The 18392-nt window shown below is 40.4% G+C and overlaps 1 protein-coding gene across 2 annotated transcripts; it reads left to right on the top strand.

Annotated features, from left to right (window-relative positions):
• Nucleotides 1–6494: 6494 nt before the first annotated feature.
• LOC145421527 (sodium-coupled monocarboxylate transporter 1-like) lies at nt 6495–17177 on the top strand. Of its 2 annotated transcripts, none has more exons than XR_013902913.1 (17): nt 6495–6747; nt 7110–7229; nt 7399–7464; nt 7575–7626; nt 7719–7786; nt 8613–8651; nt 9079–9194; nt 9328–9468; nt 12907–13036; nt 13130–13218; nt 13345–13454; nt 13581–13648; nt 13805–13905; nt 15799–16013; nt 16417–16514; nt 16647–16735; nt 16818–17177. XR_013902913.1 is itself a non-coding variant. In XM_080291946.1 (17 exons), exons 1-17 carry the CDS (start codon nt 6523–6525, stop codon nt 16920–16922), a joined length of 1818 nt encoding a protein of 605 aa, XP_080148072.1. In that variant the 5' UTR covers nt 6495–6522; the 3' UTR covers nt 16923–17177. The 2 variants fall into 2 exon arrangements, 1 of the variants encoding a protein (XP_080148072.1); XM_080291946.1 differs by having other exon boundaries at nt 13819–13905.
• The last annotated feature ends 1215 nt before the right edge of the window (nt 17178–18392 follow it).

The raw sequence follows: 18392 nt of genomic DNA, 5'->3' as shown, positions 1-18392 counted from the left end.
CAAGCAGGCGCACCGAGGGCTCTCGCGCTCACTTTTCGTGTATAGAATTTCGAATTTCAAATTATAAGTGTGTATTATAATGTCTGGTGTTTTCTTGTTTGTTGTTTTGTTTTTATTTTTGTTTTATTTTGCGAGTTGGTTATTAGATGCTGCTCCAGCCAGCCAGAGAATCCCCCGCCGCCCCGCCCTCTCCTCCCTGTGCCGCAAGCAGCAGGCGCACCTCGCAAACGGAGGGCGCCCTTACTCCCAGCAAATGGGCGATAGAAAACCGATTTGTGCCTATGCCATTCCCAGTATGTGCTGGCTGATGTCGGGGCAGCATAAGTACGAGCAATTTTTAATTTTTTTTTGCCGATATCCGTGATGCCGCCCCCCACGACGATGCCACCCCGGGCAATCGCCCGTATCTAAAACCACTACCGGAGACATTATATTTGGTCTTGGAATGGCTGCAATCCAGACCATCCGTCGGCTCTTTGTTACTTCGGAAACATGGCTTGAACAATTTCTCTTCCATGACGGAATCCGATAACAACCGATCTCTTTACCCATCGGCTTCCCGTGGCTGTCATGCGACAGGCTATTGCAGTTAATAATACAACAGCTTCTTGCCATTCTTGTGTTTCTTTTTATCGTTGTGTGACTGTTTTCATGTGAACGCCTGCATGCGCTAGTACCGCTTGCCACTCGTACCTACAATCCTTTGGGGTTTTACCCCGGAAATGACGTCACATTTTCAATCTAGTAGAGATTGAAAATCACTCAGATGAGTGATTGAAAAAGAAAAAATCAACTATTTTTATAGAGAAAAATTTTTTTAAAGGGAACATTTATTTTATTTATATTTTATTTTATTAGTATTTTCCTCAAATATGTCAAATATATATTTTCTCATCTAAATGTCCACTGAGCTGTGTGCCAGAGGGCGGTAATGCTCCTTAACATTGGTTGCTAACCAAGAAGAAGAAGCTGTGAGCCAGGAGGGAGGGGGTGAGTGAGTCCTGAGTGATTCGTTCATGCTATGATTCAGCACAGGAGGGAGGGGGTGAGTGAGTACACAAACATCAGTACTAAATAAAGGAAAACAAATAGAAAACAATATAACAATTTGAGACGCACTTGTGGCGTTGTCATGGCAACCCACACAAACGTTTCAGCGTCAGCAATGGGGGTCGTCTTTTTTTCATAGCCCGATATTTTCAAAGGAAATGCAGAGCTTCTAGCTCCTTAATGACATGATTCCCCCTGGACCACCAGCTGTTTGATCTTCTCCGAGCTTGTCACGTCTTTGTCTGAGTCTTCATGAAGAATAGACTGTTAATTCATTTGAAAACCTGATGCTTAGCCTTGTCCACCCCAGCTGTAAAACGCAAAAACCAGTCTTGTTATCATTTATCGTCCACCTGGGCCTTACACAGACTTTCTGTCTGATTCCTCAGACTTTCTGTCTGATTTAGTGCTCAGCTCAAATAAAATAATTATTGTGGGTGATTTTAACATCAATGTAGATGCTAAAAATGACAGCTTCAATACAGCATTTAATCTGTTATTAGACTTAATTGGCTTCTCTCAAAATGTAAAAGAACCCACCCACCACTTTAATCACACTCTAGATCTTGTTTTAACATATGGCATAGAAACTGAACATTTAGCAGTATTTCCTGAAAACTCTCTCCCACTGATCATTTCCTGATAACATTTAAATTTACAATAATTGATTACACAGCAGTGGAGAGTAGACTTTATCACAGTAGATGTCTTTCTGAAAGCGCTGTAACTAAGTTTAAGCATATAATCTGTGGTACCGGCCTGCTTCAAATCCACCTCCATCGTCCCGATACCCAAAAACTCCAACCCATCTTGCCTCAATGATTACCGCCCAGTAGCACTCACCCCCATCATCACTAGGTGTTTGGAGCGACTGGTCCTAGCACACTTCAAATCCTGTCTCCCCCCCACCCTGGACCCCCACCAATTCGCATACCGCCGGAACAGGAGCACAGAGGATGCAGTCTCCATCGCAATGCACTCTGTCCTCTCACACCTGGACAACAACAACACCTACGCCAGAATGCTGTTTATAGACTTCAGTTCAGCATTCAATACAATCCACCCCTCACAACTCATCAGGAAACTGACAGACCTGGGTATCAGTTCCCTCATCTGCAAATGGTTACTGGACTTCCTGACCAACCGCCCCCAACATGTCCGGCTGGATAACCGCTGCTCATCTACCATCACAATGAACACCGGTGTACCACAAGGCTGTGTGATGAGCCCTTTCCTCTACTCCCTCTTCACCCACGACTGCAGACCTGCTGATGGTTCCAACACCATCATTAAGTTTGCAGATGACACCACGGTGATTGGCCTCATCAGTGACAACGATGAGGCCGCCTACAGGGAGGAGGTGGATCGTCTGGCTGAGTGGTGCGACAGAAACAACCTGCTGCTTAACACCGAGAAGACCAAGTAGCTCATCGTGGACTACAGGAGGAATGCTGACCCACATCCACCCATCCACATTAAGGGGACGGCTGTGGAGCGTGTGAGCAGCTTCAAGTTCCTGGGAGTCCACATCTCCGAGGATCTCACCTGGACGACCAACTGCTCCAAGCTGGTCAAGAAGGCTCACCAGCGCCTCTTCTTCTTGAGGACTCTGAGGAAGAACCACCTGTCCTCAGACATCCTGGTGAACTTCTATCGCTGCACCATCGAGAGCATCCTGACCAATTGTATAACAGTCTGGTACGGGAACTGCTCTGCCTCGGACCGGAAGGCGTTGCAGAGGGTCGTGAAAACTGCCCAGCGCATCGCCGGAGCACCACTTCCTGCCATAAAAGACATCTACAGGAAGCGGTGTCTGAAAAGGGCTGGGAAAATCATCAAAGACCCCAGTCACCCATCACATGGACTCTTCACCCTCCTGCCCTCTGGGAGGCGCCACAGGAGCCTCCGGACTAAGACCACCAGGTACCGGAACAGCTTCTTCCCCACAGCTGTCAGACTCCTGAACTCTGCCTCCTGACATCTGACCCACGTTAAACTCATGGACTGAACATACACACACCCACAATGGACAACTGTACCCTCAAACACAATAATAACATGGACTGAACCACCACTCACAACCACTAGCACTTTATATAGCCTCTGTAGAAACTATCTACACCCTCACTTATCTTAACTGCACTACTGTATAGCTCTGTGTAAATAATCATTCTGTACATTCGATAATTTTTAATCCTACAACTGTTTACAACTTGCATAGTTCCCATTTCTGTATAGCTGTATATCCCAGATTCTGTAAAGTTATTTATTTCATATTCTGTATAGTTTTTTCATATTTATATCCTGTTCATATCCTGTACATAGCTTGTACTCACTACAGCCTGTACATACTTATAGTTATAGAATATTCACAACATACTTCATACCGTGTACATTATAACATACCATAATAGACCCATTTCTGTAATATACTCACATATCTATATTATTGCTAATATATATTGTAATATATCTATATCACTAAAGCACTTCTGGATGGATGCAAACTGCATTTCGTTGCCCTGTACCTGTGCATGTGCAATGACAATAAAGTTGAATTCTATTCTATTCTATTCTATTCTATTCTATTCTATTCTATTCTATTCTATAATCTACCCACTGTTATCATCTTCAATGCCCTGTACCAACACAGAGCAGAGCAGCTACCTGAACGCTACTCCAACAGAGGTCGATTATCTTGTTAATAATTTTACCTCCTCACTGCGTACGACTCTGGATACTGTAGCTCCGGTGAAAACTAAGGCCTCAAATCTGAAGTACCTGACTTCGTGGTATAATTCTCAAACACATAGCCTAAAGCAGATAATTCTTAAGGTGGAGAGGAAATGGTGTGTCACAAATTTAGAAGATCATCGTTTAGACTGGAGAAATAGTTTGCTGCTTTATAAAACAAAAGGCCCTAGCCAAAGCCAGAACATCTTACTACTCATCACTGATTGAAGAAAATAAGAACAACCCCAGGTTTCTCTTCAGCACTGTAGCCAGGCTGACAAAAAGTCAGAGTACTGTTGAGCCAACCATCCCTTTAATGTTAACTAGTAATGACTTCATGACTTTCTTTACAAATAAAATCTTAACCATTAGAGGAAAAAAATACCCATAATCATCTCACAGATGTAATATTATCTACAGCTACTTTAAGTACCATTGATGTTAAGTTAGACTCTTTTTCTCCAATTGATCTTTCTGAGTTAACTTCAATAATTACTTCCTCCAAACTATCAATGTGTCTTTTAGGTCCCATTCCTACAAAACTGCTCAAAGAAGTCCTGCCATTAATTAATGCTTCAATCTTAAATATGATCGGCTATGTACCACAGGCCTTCAAGCTGGCTGTAGTTAAACCTTTACTCAAAAAACATCTCTAGACCCAGCTGTCTTAGCTAATTTTAGGCCAATCTCCAACCTTCCTTTCATATCAAAACTCCTTGAAAGAGTAGTTGTCAAACAGCTAACAGATCATCTGCAGAGGAATGGCTTATTTGAAGAGTTTCAGTCAGGTTTCAGAGCTCATCACAGCACAGAAACAGCTTTAGTGAAGGTTACAAATGATCTTCTTATGGCCTCTGACAGTGGACTCATCTCTGTGCTTGTCCTGTTAGACCTCAGTGCAGCGTTCGATACTGTCGACCATAATATCCTATTAGAGCGATTAGAACATGCTGTAGGTATTACAGGTACTGTACTGCAGTGGTTTGTATCATATCTATCTAATAGACTCCAGTTTGTGCATGTAAATGGAGAGTCCTCTTCACACGATAAGGTTAATAATGGAGTTCCACAGGGTTCAGTGCTAGGACCAATTCTGTTTACATTATACATGCTTCCCCTAGGCAGCATCATTAAAAGACATAGCATACATTTTTATTGCTATGCAGATGACACACAACTCTTTCTATCTGTGAAGCCAGATAACACACACCTGTTAGTTAAACTGCAGGAATGTCTTAAAGACATAAAGACCTGGATGAACTCTAACTTTCAGATCAAACTGAGGTTATTGTACTCGGCCCTGAAAATCTTAGAAATATGGTATCTAACCAGATTCTTACGCTGGATGGCATTACCTTGGCCTCCAGCAACGCTATGAGGAACCTTGGAGTCATTTTTTACCAAGACATGTCCTTTAATGCACATATTAAACAAATATGTAAGACTGCTTTCTTCTATTTGCGCAACATCTCTAAAATTAGAAGTATCCTGTCTCAGAGTGACGCTGAAAAACTAGTTCATGCATTTATTACTTTGAGGCTGGACGACTGTAATTCATTATGATCAGGATGTCCTAAAAACTCCCTGAAAAGCCTTCAGCTAATCCAAAATGCTGCAGGAAGAGTCCTGACAGGGACTAGAAAGAGAGAGCAGATTTCTCCTGTTTTGGCTTCCCTTCATTGGCTTCCTGTTAAATCCAGAATTGAATTCAAAATCCTGCTCCTCACATACAAGGTCTTAAATAATCAGGCCCATATCACCATATCACCCTATTAGAGCACTTCGCTCTCGCTCTGCAGGCCTACTTGTTGTTCCTATTTAAAAGTAGAATGGGAGGCAGAGCCTTCAGTTTTCAGGCCCCTCTTCTGTGGAACCAGCTTCCAGTTTGGATTCAGGAGACAGACACTATCTCTACTTTCAAGATTAGGCTTCAAACTTTCCTTTTTGCTAAAGCATATAGTTAGGGCTGGACCAGGTGACCCTGAATCCTCCCTTAGTTATGCTGCAATAGACGCAGGCTGCCGGGGATTCCCATGATGCATTGAGTTTTTCCTTTCCAGTCACCTTTCTCACTCACTATGTATTAACAGACCTCTCTGCATTGAATCATATCTGTTATTAACCTCTGTCTCTCTTCCACAGCATGTCTTTTATCCTGTCTTCCTTCTCTCACCCCAACCGGTCGCAGCAGATGGCCCCGCCCCTCCCTGAGCCTGGTTCTGCCGGAGGTTTCTTCCTGTTAAAAGGGAGTTTTTCCTTCCCACTGTCGCCAAAGTGCTTGCTCATAGGGGGTCATATGATTGTTGGGTTTTTCTCTGTATCTATGAAGCGCCTTGAGGCGACTTTTGTTGTGATTTGGCGCTATATAAATAAAATTGAATTGAATTGAATTGAAACACAGTGTAATTTGCAGAAATGAACCAAATCCCAGGACAAAGAGCACGTCCCTGTCTGACATCCACCAGCCACATGCATCCAGTTTTCTGATAGTTTTCTGGTGGTGGCACAAAGCACTATTGCTACCCAAGTGTTATGTGTTTGGGTTCAAACTCTAAATTCTAGACTTTATTCATTAACTTTGAGCTTAACCTGAAAGGATGCGTGCGCGCACCGTCTGGAATAATTTATCTTACAGTTTAATAGACTACCTGGAGGTGATGACACCGCCTTCCCAGTGATCTACAAAGCACTGCCTGATAAACGCTTTAGCTTTATTTCAGTTTTGCTCCGACTGATAAAATGTCTGGGGATGCTCACTTGCTCGTGGCAGCAGACTATGTGGTGTTTGCTGTCGTTCTGCTCCTGTCTGCTGCTGTTGGTTTTTATTACGCCTGGAGAAGCAGGAGACAAGGAAACTCCAGGGACTTTTTAACTGGGGGCCGAAAACTCAATGCCCTGGCTGTCTCCATGTCCCTCACTGCCAGCTACATATCATCCGTCACTGTGCTCTCCAACCCAGCCGAGGTAACGTGTCGGGACTGTCCTGGATCTGCACTCAGCTTCCTCAGCGCACAAACATTTATTCAGAGCTTAAATTAGAATTTTATAAAATGCGTAAAACTGTGATTTCTGTGCATTAGAAGACGGCTGGAGTCAGCTAACCGAGCATTACTTTGAGTGCACCGCTTTCAATTTCAAACAAATCAAATAACGAATTTAAAGTTTTCGTGTTACTCACCAGAGTTCAGCACTGTTCATATGTTGCTCCAAAGCTCGTTCAGTATCAGCAGCATCAGCGTTTCAAATGATCTCCGGCAAAGTTTCACCAGCCAACCAGCTGTTTTGCTATTTTGTGTTTCCATAAATCTTTTTCAACCTGTCCGTAGGTGTATCGCTACGGAGCCATATTTGGCTATTTAAGTATTTCCTATGTAATAGCAGTGGTGTACACATCCGAAGTCTTTCTCCCAGTTTTCTACAGACTGGCCATCAACAGCACATATGAGGTAACTGTGGTTTTGTTTTCAACATTATTTTTGCTATATTTTAAACTGTTGGCTGGGCTACACCTGTCAGTAAGTGTACAAAGTACTAGCTTTGGAGGGAGTGAGGGGAACTAGAAGTTTCATGTATCAGTATCAATATGCGTCTTTTCTCTGTCTGGTCTCTGCCAAGTATCTGGAGCTGCGTTTCAGCAGAGCCACTCGTCTCCTGGGAATGCTGATCTTCTTTTTTAACGCAGTAAGAAGCCAGTGGTTCAATCTTTGTAGTGCTTTGACTTCTGCACATAAAACTACGTTGGTATCAGCAGAGACATGTTGTTGCTGTGACTTTCTAACTTTTTGCCACAGTTGCTCTACACTGGACTTGTAATTTATGCTCCAGCTCTGGCTTTGAACCAAGGTATGTCAGCTCCAGTTCACAGCAGTTAAGTTCGTGAAGGGATCTTGAACAAGAGTGTTTCCCCTGTTAATGAATTTCCCTTCTTTTTGCAGTGACTGGTATGAACCTGTGGGGTGGGATTATTTCGACAGCCACTGTTTGTACTTTGTATTGTGCACTGGTTAGTAAAACATTTATTACATACGACACACACACTGCAGTGCATCACATTGTCAGTCGAACCTCATCGAGCATCACTAAGCCAGGAACCTTAAGAGACCCCCACTTTCACATTCAGCAGAGATTAAATGAGAATATTTACATTTTCCTAAAATTCACGAGGTCCCTTCCCATTTACCCTTTAAAACAAAATATCTCTCATTTAACATCACCTCTGATTTCTTGACGTTTTCATTTGGATGATTTAATTCAAATGATTTGTTTTGTTTCATGAAAAATATGTGCCCATTTTTAAAATTTGATGTTTTCACCTGCAATCACTAAGGGTCAAAAGTTGAAACCGTGATTGCATAATGTGTTGCGTCACCTGGTTTTTTTTTTTTCTAAAAGTCTGCAAACATTTGAAAGCTTAGAAACCAGTTGTTGTAGTTTACAGAGCACAGTGTTTTCTCATTCATGGGTAATCTAGGACTTCAGCTTTTCAACAGTCTCCACAAAAAATGTGACTCTTCAGACAGGACAAATTTTCACTTTGCTCCACTGCAGATTAAACAGAGGTATACAGCTGCCTGTGGATGCATTAGTTGTTAGTAATCTCTGGCACTTTTCCTTCGCCTGTCCATTGTCCTGTCCCCCCCTTATTAATGTACTTGTTACTGAAAAAAGTAACGTCGTTAGTGACGCCGTTATTCCCATCACTTGTGCTTTCTGAAAATGTTCTACTACAGAATACGGTCACATATTTCCACGTTATGCATTCTGTTCATTAATACAGCTTCCTAACCTTTTTGACAGAGATTTTTCTTGTTTTGTGGCGTTTGTTACAGGGTGGCCTGAAAGCTGTGGTGTGGACAGATGTTGTTCAGGTAGGGTTCTGGATCAAATAAAACGAAAAAAAAATACACAAATGCCTCCAAATAGTTGTGGTAGATGGCTGCCCCTTCCTGACGTTCACGTTTCTTCCTGTTAAAAGGGAGTTTTTTGGTTCACACTGCCATTTGATTGCTGGCGTTTTCTCTGGATTGTAGGGTCTTTATCTTACAATATAATGTCCTTTTGTTATGATTTGGAACCATATAAATATATTCCATTGCTATGTAAGTAAAACTGAATTAAATTGCAATCAGGTTTCAGTCTAATTTTATCGACACCACAGCCACGTTTGAGTCATGTCTTGATTCTTTGCAGTATTCATGTAAATTAGCAAGAATTTGATAACTGGGACCAAAATCTGTCAACATAGTTACAGAATACAGATCTGCCAACCAAACAAATCTCTGATTTTTCTTCCAGATTGGAATAATGTTTGCAGGCTACATGTCTGTTATAATCAAATGTGTGATCTTAAAAGGAGGAATCTCCACTATCTTGTCAGATGCCCAAGAAGGAGGAAGAATTAACTTTGTGGAGTGAGTATATGTGTGTGTGTGTGTGTGTGTGTGTGTGTGTGTGTGTGTGTGTGTGTGTGTGTGTGTGTGTGTGTGTGTGTGTGTGTGTGTGTGTGTGTTATACTAAAATCATCCTTTCATTGTGTAATCCCAGCTTTGACATAAACCCTCTGAGAAGACACACTTTTTGGACACTAGTCATCGGAGGGACAGTTGGTTGGAGTGCAGTTTATGGGACCTACCAACCTCAAGTTCAGAGATACAACTCCTGCAAGAGCATTAAACATGCCAGATTGTGAGTGATTCAAAGGAATGTATTCCTTCCTTCCTGTTTAGCTTGCAAAACTAATAATTAAAATAATAATAATAAAAAAAATTTTTTAAAAAAAGCAACAATATATGACACGTCTATTTCCACATCTATGTAAATTCTGATTCAGCCAAAGACACTACATTGGTGGGGTTTGCTGGCAAATGACACGTTCTTATCATAAACTCGGAAAAGATAGCTATGAAGCTATTATAAATGATGACATAATTTAATTTAATTTAATTTAATTTAATTTAATTTAATTTAATTTAATTATTTATTTCACACTTGGTCAACAGTTTCCACAGTTAGTTCTTTCAAACAAACCAACTACACTTTCTGTCAGTAAAGCACTGCAACCATGTGTGAAAAGGAGCAGGCAGAAGAATATATTCTTATTAAACCCTGCCCCCTATCTACAATCCAACTTATTTCGCAAGTGGGCACCAAAAGTCAAGGAACAAACTAACATTAACACTTATTTCCAGTCCTAACTCAAACCAAACAACAAATTTACAATCAGAATATACCACTCCACCAGGCACGTGCAGAGGGGGGGCTAGAGGGGCTTGAGCACCCGCCCCTTTCCTGATGGGTGCCCTTTTGATAAGGCAACTTTTTAAAAAAAAAATATTTTTTTTTATGTGTGTGTGCGTGCGGAGTCCTGTCTGTGCCCCTCAACAATAATATTTAACTATTAATCACAGTTTTGCTAAATAAAAGGATCTGGCTTGCATCAGTCACATGATCACATTTAACCAATGATCGCCCTCGACGGCAGAACGCGCTGGTTACGAGACGGGAACGAGCTCACAAAGAGCACGCGCATTTTTAGCGGTCCGGAGCTGTAGGAGAAACACAAGTTATCTCAGAGACACAGACTGATGCGACAAAACCAGTAAGTAGGTGTACAGCGCACACTGTAGTGTGTAGCACCCAGGAGTATTAGCTTATTACGTACACGTTGGTAAGATGTCTTGTGTCAAATGACGAACTGAAACAAACGAGCGTGCTGTGTGTGCAACAGCGCGACAAACATTACCTGTCCTTTTATTAACTGCACAGGTAGTGCTGGTCATAGCTGCTGGCTACCTGTGTAAGGCTGTCATGGGTCTGTAGCTCTGTCACCGTTTTAGGGAACATATTTAGTTTTAAAGTATTTAGAACATATTTAGTTTTAAAGTAAGTTTCCGGGCTTTTCCTGCCTTTCTGGAGGGATTATATTTCACTAAAAAACGATCTAATATGCATGTGTAACGATGTAAAAGAATGGATATGGTTTTGTTGTTGTTAAATTCCTGTTAAACTTGGGATCGCAACCATGGGTTTATTTTGGAACTTTTATTTTGAAAATCCGCAGCGGAAGTCTGCTACTGGTAAACGGGCTACCCCCTAAGCCTATCGTTAGTAGCAATGAAGCTTTCGCTGTGGTAAGTTCCTCTCCGTCCGCTCTCACAGAGCATGAGTTTAAAACATATTTGAAAATCCTCATTGAAGCTAATATGACAGTGCACTAACTGCATGAACTGCCCATACGGTAGTATTTGAGTAGATTTCAGGTTTATGACCGTGTTTTGCAGTTAATAGATTAGACGGTAAGAAAAATGGACACGTGGAGCTAGCGGCTAACAGCTAGAGGAGGCTGTCGTGTCTAATAATTTTGAAACTTCTCTCAATAGTTTGGGCGGAATCCTGTTGCTGAAACCCATGGTTATTCATGTCCCATGTTATTGCAGGTATGTGTACTTTGAAACATGTATATGGTTGAGCTGCAGGCTAATTCTGTTTAATACATATTGCTTATTAAGTTTGCCCAGTAGATGGCAGCATTGTTCCATTTACTATTGTACGTAAAAGGGAATTTTGGCTTTGGTTTATTTATATTTACATGAATGTGCATTTAAGTGAATTAATTTTTCTTTTGTTATCTAAACCACAACGCAGTAATGTTTCTATTTTATTTTCCGTGATAAGTATTGTTGCCATTTTATTTTTCAATCAATATTTGTTTTTATTTATTTGGGAAAACTAAGAGTTCCACTATACGATCATAAGCCTATAGTTAGTAGCAATGAAGCTTTCGCTGTGTTTGGGCGGAATCCTGTTGCTGAAACCCATGGTTATTCATGTCCCATGTTATTGCAGGGGAATAAATCACGCCTGAGCTCTACCCACTTCGAGTCCAGAGAGTTTTATTCACACAGCGCTGGAAAGAGAAGCTGACCAGGGGTTACACATGTCCACATAATTATGCATTATAATAATTATAATACATTAAAAAAACACACGCTGTATTTTAAAGAACATACATTAAGAAGCAGATTATATTAGATTTATATTTTAAATAAGACAAAATTTGGATTTTACAGCAGTAAAATGATTGTATCTCTATAGTTTAAAAATGTAATAAGCTTTGCCCCTGCACAGAGTGGATAGTGAAACAAATGGAATCATCATAATGACATTATTTCATATTTATTACTTCCCCCTCCTCATTGCTTTATTATTGTAGCTCTAGTAATAAATAAATTTAAAAAAAAAGATTCTGGATCAGCACCATGATGCCCATAGTATATACAGTATTCTGAAGAAGGTCTAAAATGTCATTGTGTGTGCGTGCATGTGTGTGTTTTATTTAGATGGATTTTTAAAAAAAATATTACTCATGATATAACATTGTCCAGACATGCCTGGTAAGGACATGAGGAGGAAACAGCAGGAGCTGTGTGAGGCTACTAAAGGCAGTGCTATAACATTTTTCTGTCATCATTTTATTATAGATTAAGTGCAAGAGTTGTTAGGTGTGGATAATTAGATTATAGTTTATTGCAATAGCAAGTTGTGCCTTGTTCTCAGATAGACAGCAAGTGGAGAGTGATATATGAAATGATGGGAAGGAAGGAAGAAGAGAAGCAAAGAGTGAATCACAGGCAGAGCCTAAATTATTTCTCACAGTTTTTTGTTGCCTTATGGTTCCAAGCGCTGTCACCAATCTTTGCATTTTGTTATTATCTCATGACACTTGTTTAATCAGCTACCATCTCTCCTATGGACTTTTTAATGTCTACAGTCTCAGATCAACACAGCCCTGCCCTTCCCATATTAGATTCTTGATGAATGTGTGTTGTTGTTATTCAACCTGGTTCAATGTGCCCCTTTTTAACTTTGAGCACCCGCCCCTTTAAACCTCTCTGCACGGCCCTACACTCCACATAGTAACGAGGAGAAAAGATAAGTAAATAAAATAAATGAAACAAAAATAATGGATCCTTATTCAATTAACTCCAACTTCATTCACATTCTTCATATTGAGTTATCGTTTTAGACATCATCAGCATACAGTGATAAGAAATATAATCTCGTTTGCTATGCTACACTGATTTTTGTTTGCATACGTCACTTTTTCGTGTTGTGTTTTTTCAGAGCTCTCTTCATCAACGTGTTAGGCCTAGTTTGCACCCTGACATCGTCAGTGATTTCAGGGCTGTGTCTTTATTCGTTCTATAAGAACTGTGACCCATGGAAAGCTGGACAAGTTTCATCACCTGATCAGGTACATACACATAAACAAAGAAACCACAGGATGTTTGTTTTTATTCAAGTTATTTTATGATCTTAAAATAAAAATCTTTTTTTCCCTTTACAGCTGTTGCCTTATTTGGTGATGGATATCTTGGCAGATCACCAAGGTCTTCCAGGACTATTTTTTGCTGCAGTCTATTGTGCCTCTCTGAGGTTCATACAACATAATTTGATATATTTTTATTCATGTTGCATGTAACATTTAAAGCTGTGCCACATTTGAAGTGTCAGTTATGTCCATTAGTCCAGAGTAAACATGGTTCATTTCTTCATGTTCAGCACAGTTTCTACTTCAATCAACGCAATGGCTGCAGTGACCACGGAGGACCTGATCAAACCACGCATTAAACTATCTGAGAAAAAGCTTCTCTTAATCTCCAAAGGGCTGAGTAAATAACGAGTTTCCTGTTGTTTGTTTATAACACAGACTGCATGTTATATTAGATTAATTACTGCTACATGGATGCGGCTGGTAGTCGATAAAAATGTCATTTTGTGATGTGATGTTTTTGCAGGTGTGTTTTTTGGAATTGTATGCGTTGCCATGGCTGGACTGGCATCACTCATGGGACATATGATGCAGGTAGAGGGATCTGTTAATGCAGAGCTGTCAATGTGTTCAGGCAAACACATCCAGGAACGTTGTTGTTGTTTATTAGAAAGCATGTTAGTTACGTAAATAAGTACATTTTTCACCTCAGTAAATACGACCATTCTTAAAGTGTTTTTTGAGCTGCAGGTCTCTTCAAACAGGCAGTGTCCATCATTGGTGGGGTCACTGGGGGTCCTTTACTCGGTCTGTTCAGTTTGGGTGTCCTCTGTCCATTTGTCAACTCCAAAGTAAGTCCATTCTCATTTTGGTATTTTCCTAAATCAACCTAACATCAATTTATCATCGTATAACATAGTACGGGAGCATTTTTCTTATTAACAGTATTAAAAAACACTTTATTAAATGCTTAATGTTTTAAAAAAAATGTTAACAGCAGGATAAAAATAATAATGACCAAACTCAGGGATGTGTGCCGAGTCCCCTGCTGTACGCTCTATACACTCACGACTGCACCCCCCACCCACCCATCCAACATTCGTATGCTGTAAATATTAACTTTAACAAGTTTGCTGATGACACAACTGTGATTGGGCTCATCATGACGGGAGATGAGTCTGCATACAGGGATGAAGTCGAAAATATGTCATCAAGGTGCAGCTGAAACAATCTGGTCGTCAATACCAAAAAAAACCCAAAGAAATAGTAGTTGACCTCAGAAGGAACAAATCTGACCCCCAGCCCATACACATTAATGGGGACTGTTTGGAGAGGGTCTCTGACTCCTGGGCCTGCACCTGGGTGGTGACCTGTCCTGGAAAACAAACACCACAGCTATGATCAAGTAGGCACAGCAGCGACTCCACTTCCTGAGCGTCCTGAAGAACAACGCCTTAGCCAAGGAGCTGCTAGTGTCCTTCTACAGGTGCTCCATTGAAAGTACACTGACATACTGCATCCCAGTGTGGTTTGCCAGCAGTATTGCTTAGGAGTAAGCATCACTCCAGAGGGTCATCAACACAGCACAGAGGATCATCAGCTGTGATCAAGAGCTGTACTCTTCCCTGGAGGAGGTGTACAGGTCCTGCTGCCACAGGAAAGCCTACAGCATCCAGAAGGACACATCCCACCCCACACATCACCTGTTCCAGCTGTTACCCTCAGGAAGGCGGTACTGGACAATTAAGGCCAAAACAAACAGACAGAAACAGCACATACGCCAGGGCTGTTGCATTTATAAATACACTTGGGAGATAAGCCACTGCAAAAACACAACCTTCAACTGTGCAATATTTTTTTTCTTTTTAACTGTGTAATATTCTTGTTCGTCTTTTAATTGTGCAATATTTCGAAGGAACTGTGCAATATTCTGAGGACTGAAGCACTGTGTGGCAACCGTATTCTCACTTGTACATTCTTGTATACAGACTTGTACGTACTATTTTTTTTTTTCTTTGTTTAAAATTTATTGTACATCTATACTTGTTCTGCCCTCGCACTTAACTAGGCAGACAGACAACCATCATCCCATGTAGAAAAACCACACCGTTGTTCCTTTCTGGTGGATTCATTTGATTGGATGCATAGCATGGCTTTCTTGAAATACATGAATGGTAAAACTGTAAATAAACACAAAATATCCCATGTGAGCTAATATAAGCAAACATTCTTACAATTAGAAGTTGCTATGACCTGTTACTATGCAAAGCAAAGCAGAACGAAACAAGCTAACAAGCTAACGTTAGCGGTTAGCTAGCGCTAATTAGCATTTAGGCTAATGACTAATAAAGCACATCATTGAGTCAATTTACTTTCTCAAAATATCACAAAAAACACACGGCAGTTAGTGCTAAACATTCACCGGTAAAACACAACATTACTACTTAAGAGGCAGCATAGACAGGCACAGGAGTAGCAAACTGTCCTTCTCCCGTTAGACAGGAAGTAATGAGAAGTAGCACTTCCGGTAGAATGTCAAAATAAAATGAACAGTGTGCCAGAAACGAATAAAGATTGCATGAACTTGTATAACACTACATAACATGAGTGGTGACTCTTAAGGAGCCAGAACAATACTTGTTTCTCTTAACAGTGCCCCCTTCCACTTGTACTGAATGGGTTTACATGCAGTTTTTGTTGTTCAAAAGCGCAATGGCAATAAAGATTCTGATATTTGTCCACAGGGAGGTCTATGTGGTCTCGTGACAGGATTGGCTGCAGCTGTCTCTGTGAGCATTATAGGGATGATATCCCCTTCTCCTCCTGAGATGACCCGACCTCTCTTTCTGAGCACTGAGGGTTGTAACTTTACTACTGGTAGCAGTTTCAATTGGACTACCCCACTGCCAACAGAACCAAGTCTTTTTACCACAACCCCAGGACAGAATACTGATGACATGTAAGTGTGGTCTAGTCTGTCTTGAATGAATGAATGAATGAAATATTGCCTGGTGAGATGGGATGACCGAGCTTTCCTATAATAAACGAAAGTATAGTAAAGTAAAAAAAAGCCATATGATTTTAAAAAAGTGAGTAAAAGGCAGTGTTGTGAGGTCATTAATAATAATAATAATAATAATAATAATGATAATAAACCTGGTGGAAAGCATAAATGTGCCAAGTATCCTACTGCTGGTTTTTAGCCAAGCTCGCAGTGGCACTGTAGTCTTGTTGAATATATTTTTCATTTGCAAACTGTCTTCACAAATTCCTTTGTAGCCTTCAGAATACTTTCATAATATGGTGTAATTACATTAATAAGACATTTGTTAACAAGATATCTACTAATCTCTCACCACCAGACATGCGGTTCAGTGGCACTCTCCATCCTACCTTTACTTCTGTGTCATTGGAGGTTTAACATCTGTTATTGTTGGAATAATCATCAGTCTCTTGACAGGTACAAAAAAATGAAATAAAATAAATAAAGATTTTGTCATTAATTACCTGTACTTGGGAATGGATCTGTGATCTCATTTTCTTATTGTTTCATAAGGACGTTTTGGTTTTGTTCTTCCACTCATCATTTCAGGGGGATTGAGGGAGACGGTGGACCCAAGACTTATGCTAATGAAAGAAGACACTCTTTCTTATCACCTGTTCAAACGTGTCAAAGATGGGGTACGTGCTGAAGAGCAAAGGTATCAAAAGCAACCGACTGATGACAGGCGCTCAATTCTGTCTTATACTTTTCCTTCCTTAGGTCATGGGAGGAACAGACAATGTTGGTCAGCCAAACAAGGAGGATGGAATCAATAAACCTGCAGTAGGGAAATTTGACAACAATACCCGTGTCTCATCTTTTTAATGACCGATACAGCTGAAGAATTTCACAACAAAGCTGCTGTAAAGCTCAAATCCAGGATTGTACTCATCTGACTTCATAAGAAATGAGACCAAAGGAACTGAGTTGTCAGCGAGACAATAATGTTTTTATTTTTCCAGTGACTCAGTAAAAAGTAGAAAGCACTTTCAAATATCTACTTGTGTACATGATGATTGCATGTTTCTATTGTTTAGATTAACACATTATTAATAAAAAGCCACATGATAAACATTTCAATTCAATTCAGTTTTATTTATACAGCGCCAAATCACAACAAAAGCTTCAAGGCACTTTATATTGTAAGGTAGACCCTACAATAATACATACAGAGAAAAACCCAACAATCATATGACCCCTGTGCAAGCGCTTTGGCGACAGAGGGAAGGAAAAACTCCATTTTAACAGGAAGAAACCTCCAGCAGAACCAGGCTCAGGGAGGGGCGGGGCCATCTGCTGCGATGGAGTGAAAGAAGGAAGACAGGATGAAAGACATGCTGTGGAAGGAATAGTCGGAATAGTTCAAACATAAGTGTTCCTCTCTTTCTGGAATGTTTGAATTTCTCTGACCAGGAGGGAAACGTAGACTTTAATGAAACATCCACAGGATACAATCCACACAAACAGGCAATGAATACATTCAAGGTAGTTTTGATGCTATTTATTATGAGTCACAAAGCTTTTTTAGCTTTGGTTTATTAACCCAAATGTCAAGAAACTCTGAAAGCTACAGTAATGGTGAAAAGAAATTACACCCTCTTTAATGGTATGGTTTTACATATTAGAGCAGCAAAAAATAATCTAGTGCTTAATGTATCTTAAAATTAATAAAATGCAACATCAGATGAACGACATCTGATGCACATACTGCATCATTTTATATCTGACAAAAACTAATCCACAATGCAGATTCAATGTGCGAAAAAATTAAATACACCCATACTAAATCCGTAGGAATTAGTAGGGTGTGTAGCAACTGTGTGCTCCTAATTAAAAGCATTTGATTAACTGATTATCAGCAAGTGTGACCACCTCTATAAAAGCAGAAGCTTACAGGTCTGGAGCAGTGAGGTATGTGTTTTACACAATGCTAAGGAGGAGGAACATCAGCAATGACCTTAAAGAAGAAAAGAAATCCAAGAGCTACTCCTCAGGCTCTCTTTTTCATAAAAATGAACATGGCAGCATGGTTCAGGCTCACAAAGTGGAATCTGAACAAACCACAAGACGACGTGACCATTATCCTTCAGAAAGACAACAGCGCCACATATTTGCAAAAGTTAAACATAGCACTTCAACACAACCACCTCATGACAATTGTCAAGCCCGGTGGTGGAGAGGTTACAATTTGGGCTCTATTTCCAGCGACAGGACCCGGGCACCTTGCTGTCAGAGACAATCAAACTCCTCTGTATGCCAAAGTATTCAATAGTAAGATATGAAACCATCTTTCTG

The sequence above is a fragment of the Astatotilapia calliptera genome, chromosome 17 (genome assembly GCF_964374335.1).
Source record: "Astatotilapia calliptera chromosome 17, fAstCal68.1, whole genome shotgun sequence".
NCBI classification, from domain to species: Eukaryota; Metazoa; Chordata; class Actinopteri; order Cichliformes; family Cichlidae; genus Astatotilapia; species Astatotilapia calliptera.
Note: the sequence above shows the minus strand (reverse complement) of the source record. Positions and strands in the feature narration are given on the sequence as shown.